Source organism: Passer domesticus, chromosome 3, assembly GCF_036417665.1.
Source record: "Passer domesticus isolate bPasDom1 chromosome 3, bPasDom1.hap1, whole genome shotgun sequence".
NCBI classification, from domain to species: domain Eukaryota; kingdom Metazoa; phylum Chordata; class Aves; order Passeriformes; family Passeridae; genus Passer; species Passer domesticus.
In genome coordinates, this window is record NC_087476.1 from 72,027,395 (window position 1) to 72,034,641 (window position 7,247).

Consider the following 7,247-nt stretch of genomic DNA (forward strand, 5'->3'; position numbering starts at 1 on the left):
GCTGGGATGCTGCCAGCAGGGCCGGTTCTCTAGGGAAGCACGACCTTCTCCTTCGCCCCGGCGGCGTCCGCTCCGGGGGCGCACCCGGCCCCGGCAGCCCCTCCGGGCGGGGCGCCCGCCGCCCCCTCCCGCTCGGGCAAAGCCCCGGGGCGGCCCCGGTACCTGTCAGTCTCCGGCGCTCGGGGTGCGCCAGGGCCAGCAGCCTCCGAGCCTCGAAGCGCGGCGGAGTGCCCGCAGCCCCGCGCGGCGGCTCCGCGCCCGCCGCGGTGCTCAGGGAGCGCGGCGCGCCGCCCGCCGCCGCCGCGGCGGGGAGGAGGCGGCGGCGGTAGGACGGGGAGCCCGGCGGCGGCGGCGGCAGCGGCGGCGGCGCGGGGTGCGCCCCGCACCTGCCGGGCGGGCGCGGCGGGGCGCGGAGCCCGGCGGCCGCCCGAGCCCAGGGGGGCGGCGCCGCCCGGCGCAGCAGCGGCAGCAGCCAGGGCAGGCGCGGCGCGTAGCCCGCCATGCGGCCGGCGCGGCACCCGAGCTGCGGCTGCGGTCGCTGGTCCCCGCCGCGCGGGTCTGCGGCGGGAGGAGGAGGAGGAGGCGCCTCCGATCCGCCGCCGCCCATGGGCCGGCGGCCGGGAGCCCGCGGCCGCGCGGGCCCGGCCCGGCCTGCGGCGCGCTGATAAGGCTGCGGCTGCCGGCCTCCTCCCGGCGCCCCGGCCAGCGCCCTCTGCCGCCGCCGGCACGGGGAAGGGACGGCAGGGGGCCCGGGCCTGCTGAAATGGCGCCCGAGAAGACAGAGGGGATCTCGCTAATGCGTATAAATATCTCAGAGGAAGGTGCCAAGAGGATGGTGCCAGACTTTTTTCAGTGGTGCCCTGGGAGACAGCGAGGAGCAGTGTCTATAAGGGAAAGCATAAGAAGTTCAGTCTCAAAGTGAGGAATAACTTTAGGTTGAGGGTGGTAGAGCACTGGAACAGGCTGTCTGAGGAGGTCGTGGATTTTCGCTGTCGAAAGACATAAAAAACCCACCTAGACGTGTTGTGTCACCTGCTCGAGGTGACCCTGCCTTGCCATGGGCTTGGACTCAAAAATCTCCAGAGGTCTCTTTCAACCCTAACAAGTCTATGATTGAGCCTGCCCTGCCCAGTGATGGCAGAGAACCAGCCGATCCCAGGAGAAAAAAGCAGGGACTTGGCTCCCTCCCCTGTTCCTCCCTTCCAGGCCTGCATGGGTCACAATGTCTCCAGTTATCTCAGGCTGGCCGCCAGACCTTGCCAGCCTGTGTCCATGGGTTTGGTCTTGGTCCAAGCAAGGGAAAATGTCCATCGAGGGGAGAGCTGCCTTTTGGAGACACCATGTGCCTGATCCCATGCTCAGGCTGGTGTCTAAAGGATCAATATAAACTGGCCTTACGTGCCCGTGCTTGGGCTAGAGCCGACAGGATTAGAAGGACGAATGGGTTCAAATGGAAAGATAGGAAATTTAGGATAGATATTAGGAAGAAATTCTTTACTGTGAGAGTGGTGAGATACTGCAACAGGTTTGCTCAGAGAAGTTCTGGATGCCCCATCCCTGGAAATGTTTAAGGCCAGTTGGGATGGAGCTCTGATCCAGTGGGAGGTGTCTCTGCCTGTGGCAGGGGTCTTTATGGTCCCTACCCCTTAACATTACTATTTTTTTCACATAACACTGCTCAAGGTGCAAACCATTTACCAAACAATCTCCTGCCCCAAACCTGATTTAAGAAAAAGAAATCAACTCATGGTTTTCCTGAGGCCACACAGTACCAGCAGCCAGCGCAGGGAACTGACTGTCCTGTTTTCTGCACCAGAGTGCCCAGTACAGAGATACTGTACTTTAATTTTAAATTTTGGGGTCAAGCTTCTGTATAAATTAGTTAACATCAGTTTGTGAGACTAGGTTTGCCACGGTGGTTTGAGCAATCACACTTTCAAGTCTACAAATGAGTAAAATTGTATTAAAAGATCATGAGAAAACACGAACAGTCTTTTACTACTGCAAATGATATAGCCAAATTCCCAGTATTTAGGGAAATCAAGGGGTTAGCACACCCAGCGACAGTGCTGAAGAATGAAGCCTCATCCTGGGAAAACCACCATAGCAGTTTCCCTTGATATTTGAGTGAATTAGCATAAACCTCCCTTGATACTTGAATGAATTCCCATAAACCTTCCTCGCAGGAGGTGTGCAGTTCAAGGGAAGTAGCTCCACAGCCTCACCCCGGTACGTGGGTTTCCTCCTTTCCCACAGCCAGCCTTCCTGCCCTCCATAAGGCTGCTCTCAGGCGCTGCTAGCAGGGCATGGTGTATATACGGTATATCAAATCACAGAATGGGTCAGGCTGAAAAGGACCAGGGGGTTCCTGGCACAGGATTGTGTCCAGATGATTCTTTAACATCTCCAGTGAGGGAGACCCCACAACTTCTCTGGACAAGCTGTCCCAGGTGGAATTTCCTGTGTATCAGTTTCTGCCCATTGCCTCACGCCCTATTGTTTGGCACCACCGAGAAGAGCCTGGCTGAATCCTCTTCGCACCCACCCTTCAGCTATGTGTACACATTAACGAGGCCCCCTCTCAGTGGTGCCCTAAGCCGCAGTCCCGGGGCCATTTCCCCGCGCTCGAGGCCCTCTCGCCGCCGGGCCGCGGTTACCGCGCCGGGCCCGCCGGCCGCCAGGGGGCAGGGCCCGGGCGGCGCGCGCGGAGCTCGCGGGGCCGGCCGGGCCGGGCGGGACTGTGAGGGGCGGTGGGGAGCTGTGTGGGACCTGGGCTGCGCTCGCCCCAGGCCCGGGTTTAGGACGATTGTTTTTTAGTAATTCTCTCCCGTTGGAAAAGGGAGTGCAGCCGCCTCTTCCCGCGGGCCAGGAGAGGGCCCGGGCGGTGCCTTTCGGCGGGATCGTGCCGACCGAAGACCGAACCCGCGTTTCCCAAACAGAGGAATTGGGAATCTGCGATCATCAAGTCCAACCTATGACCAAACACTACTGTGTCAATTAGACCATGGCAGCCGGTGCCACATCCAGTCGTTCCTTAAACACTTCCAGAGACAGTGACTCCACCACCTCCCGGGGCAGCCCATTCCAGTGTCTATTCACCCATTTTGTGAAGAATTTCCTGTTAATGTCCAACTTTAAACCTCCTGTGGCACAGCTGAAGACTGTGTCCTCTTGTCCTGTCGCCGGCTTCCTGGGAGAAGCCAGCTCCCACCTGGCTGCACCCACCTTGCAGGGAGGGATAAGGTCAACCCTGAGGCTAACTAAACAACCGAGTTTTGGAAAACTACTTGTGTGATTTTGGGGCAACCCTCCCCAAGGCTGTTAAAGGGGGAAACACTCAGTATATTTTAGTGAGAGGGTTGGTGAGCTGACCCTGCTGTGGCCTGAGGAGCCTCACGCCACTGCAGGCTGTGTGCCATGGTGTGCCCCAGGGGCCAGCACGGCATCCCCCACACCAGCCCCAGGGTGGCTGCCCCCATCTCCGAGGGCTGGGGATTAAATGGGGTCTGGGACACAGGACAGAGCAAACTTCAAACCTAGGTGTGATGTTAAGGGCCGGGGTCTTGCCAGACCTGCCACAGCAGTGGCCCGTATGGGGTGCTGGAAAGTGCAGAGGGTAAACCTAGTGAATGTAGGGGAGGATACAGGTGAAAGCACAAGAAGGGCACACCCTTCTTGTTTATGTCTTGCAATGAAGCTTCAGGTGCTGTCAAACCTGTGCTGTCAAACCTGTACTGTCCCCAGGTTATCTGACTGGGTGTACAAAAGCTGATCGGGTTTGATGTTGTAGATTAAACTGCAAACATTAAATTTCTGTTTAGTTATTGCATGTTACTGAAACAGTTTTGTAGCCTCTCTGCATCTTCAGGGAGAGAAAAACAGGCACTTCAGGACAAAAGTCTTTGCATTGAGTGAAGCAAGCAATGCAAAAGCAACAGAGCATTGAAAAATCCCATAATACGTATTTTTTCAAAGCGCCGTTTAAAGGAAAATGAAACATTTCCATTGTGAAACTACACCTGAATGAAGCATACAGTTCCCAGTGTACCCGTGAAGTGTGCAGGGTGGGGCTCCAGCATCTCTGCATGTAGATGTTACGGAGGTGTGTGATCTCTCTGTGCAATAAAACCATCCACGGAGACACAAACAGTGCTTCAGAAAGGCAGGTTCTCAGCACTTGTGTCTGTCCTATGCAAGTTGGAGATGAGAGCAGTTGGAGAACCCAGGGTGTTTTGTCTTGAGAGACTTTGGGGAAGTAACTTACAGATAAATAATTTCAAAAAGAAAAGAGAAAGCCAAGCACTCCCCACCTCCTGCATGACAAGGAGAACTGCCTAGCAAAAGCACCAGAAAGTTTAGGTGCAGCATAGCTTTACACTCCTGTTTGGTTTAGGCTTTATTTCTGGATTAAAAAATAATATATAAAAAACACAACCACCTCCAAACTCACAGATGATTCCACAGTCATCCTAAATGGTCATGAAATATTTGCACTAGTGGAGTGGAGTTGCCAGGGGGGAAGAGAGTGCCTAAAATTCTGGCTATTCTTTTCCAGTCTGTTAACCATATGCAGATTGCTCTGCTGTTGCCTTAAGCAAAAATGGCAAAAAGCAGCAGCAGTCCTGCACATGCCTCCAACTAAGCTAGTCACTCATTTAAGAAAAAAAAAAAAAAGGCAAAAAAAAGGCAAAAAAAAAGCTGTGCAAACACGCCTTACTTAAACTGCAGTAATGGGCTGAAGTTGTGACGTATTAACCTAAAATACTACAGAGTCACATGTGCACTCACAACTCCAGTCCCTGGGAGCAAATGTTTAGGGCTTGGCAGATTCCTGGTGTTGAAGTACGTGCAGCTCCGGAAGGATCTGTGCTAGTTCTAAAGGGCAACTTGTCAGTACATGAGTTTTGTTGTGCTTTTCTGAATGCCAGACAAATGGCCATTCTCCACATGCAGTTGGCACTTGTCTGGGAGTTGTCTTACAGCATGACCCCAGTTTATCACTGCAGCAGCACACAGCAGCTTCTGCCCTTATTTGCCCTGTCCCTCTCCATGAACTACAAAGCATCAGTGGCTGTTGCAAAGCCAGGCACAGGGCTGGCCTAAGGCAGGCATCAGAGAGCACAGGTAACATCGCTGCTGTCCAGAGAACAAGAAATGCCTTCTGGCAGGAGTGGTTTGTTATCTAGCAGTCTTTCTCCCCTTAGTGTCCACCTATCTCATCATTTCCAGGAACTTTCCAAGATTCATGTGCAATCCAGCCTTTGGATATTTCAGTGGGGTATTGCTGTGTCTCCGAACAGAGCTACGGCACTCTCTGCTGTCTAGGTAGCCCGCTTGTCTAAGTGTAAAAATGGAGTGTGATCTGGCAGCTTCCAAATTAGGGGCAGAGGGTTCAAGATATCCCTGAATATCCCCAAGAATATCCCAAAGTTTCTTTCAGGTGGAAACAGGCAATTCAGTCTGCTACAGCTTAACTCTTAAATAATTTTAAGCCACAGGAAAAACAAACAAAACAATTAATAAAAGGCAAATAAAAATCGAACAAACAAAAAACCAACAAACAAGAAACATCCCAACCCAAACCCCAGGCTTGATATTTACAGGCCCTTTCCAAGGAATGCAGGGTTATAATTTCAGTTAGCTGGCTGACCAGCCCCACTGCTGCCCTGCCAGGGCTGCTGCAGTGAGTGTTGATGCATGATGTGCAGCAGTGAACAGAAGCCTCACTACTCTGCTGGGGAAAGGAGCGATAGCAAAGAAATAGAACTGGATACCATCATGATCCTTGTCTTGCCCTGACACTCATGGCTCCTGAGCTACGTCCCATCCCATTCTCCAGGGCTGGGATAGCAATTCCAGCATACCTCCTCCCTTTGGCAGCCTGGTAAAAGGATTAGGATGGAGTTATTTCCTCCTGTTCTCAGGCAAAGTGTCAGAGGAGGACTGCCCATGTGCTTTTATAGTACCAAACACTAAAAGCCCTGCTGTTAGCTGATCTGTATATGCTAAAATAGTATTGTTTTCAGACTTGTCATCAACAGAAGACCACAACTTCAATAAAGATCACAAACCTGTGCAAAGAGAAGACAATTTTATCCTAAAAGGAACTGCAAAGACCTGGACTACATAGGAAATCAGGGCTAATGATAAAGCAGGCTTCTGAAATTGTCTCCTTCCTCCCCTAACCATCAGCTTAATGCAAGAGTAATGCTTGTAATATCAAGTTATAGAAATAACTTCTACAGCTTCCTTGTTCAACAACTTCCTTGTTGCGAGAGACTGCTTCTTCAGGATAACACCCATTGGACAACACCTTGCCTTAAACTGTGCACTTAGAATGTATCACCTTCTCTGTTCACCTGCTGCTCAGTGCTGTTGTACAGCAGTGTCCATGAAACTGAGAGCCAGACAGAGGTTTAAAATTGTTGCAAAAAATTACCAGTCCAGAGGAAAAGTTTTATTAGTATTTTGTACTTGAAGTACACTGAGCAGGGTGAATGTTGTTTCAGTCAGTTTGAGCTCCTATCCAGTACTTTTTTAAAAAAAAAAAACAACAAAACCCATAACTGAGGTGCAACATGCCAGGATAGTCTTTGGCAAGAAATATCCAGGCACTTAATTTTACTGTGACATTGGTGTCTTGTAGTGGTACAGTTTTAGAGCCTGGCTCACCGTAAGCAACTAGACACCACTCGGAAGAAAGGCCATTTCAGGACTTTTCTGAAGCACCCACAGAGCCCAGAGGTCTAACAAAAAGCAGCAAGTGTTGAAACAAGATTGGCCTGAAGTCCTTATTTTTCTTGGCGAGCCCGAAGGACCTGTTAATGAAAATACCATTTCTGTAAAATATTTTTAGACCTAAAAACACTTTTAAGAGACAATCTTTTCACAAAGTGACAAGAATGGGGAGGAATAGGATGAATGTTACCATTTCAGGAATTAAGACATCTAGACCAAACAGGGTGGCAGCACACTGCTTGGGAGATGACTGTTGAAAGTGAGATGGGCAACTTTAGTATAGACCTGTGAATGGGTGTAGCATTTTATTAAAGCACATACCCTTTCCTTTCCTCAGTATTCAGTGACTAAGCATGGACTTCTACCTTAGCTTTGTCTATGCCTGCTGTGGCCTAGACTACCTGACGCCCTGGAAAGGGGTTTTGCTCTTCATTGTCTTTTTCAATTCAAGAGGTTAGGGAACAGAACAAAATTATCAGATAGCAAATGTTAAAGCCAAGGAAATATTT

General features: G+C 51.4%; 1 protein-coding gene across 2 annotated transcripts in view; it reads right to left on the bottom strand.

Moving 5' to 3' along the window:
• ABCB10 (ATP binding cassette subfamily B member 10) overlaps positions 1–3,180 on the bottom strand; it is a 25,880-nt gene extending 22,700 nt beyond the window's left edge. The window contains exon 1 of one of the 2 annotated variants that reach the window (XM_064413867.1): positions 3,100–3,180. In XM_064413867.1, the coding sequence (XP_064269937.1) occupies positions 3,100–3,103 (4 nt within the window). In that variant the 5' untranslated portion in view covers positions 3,104–3,180. Of the gene's footprint in view, positions 1–162; positions 673–3,099 lie in introns of those variants that run through there. The other variant, XM_064413864.1, reaches the window with a different exon arrangement.
• Positions 3,181–7,247: the final 4,067 nt, after the last annotated feature.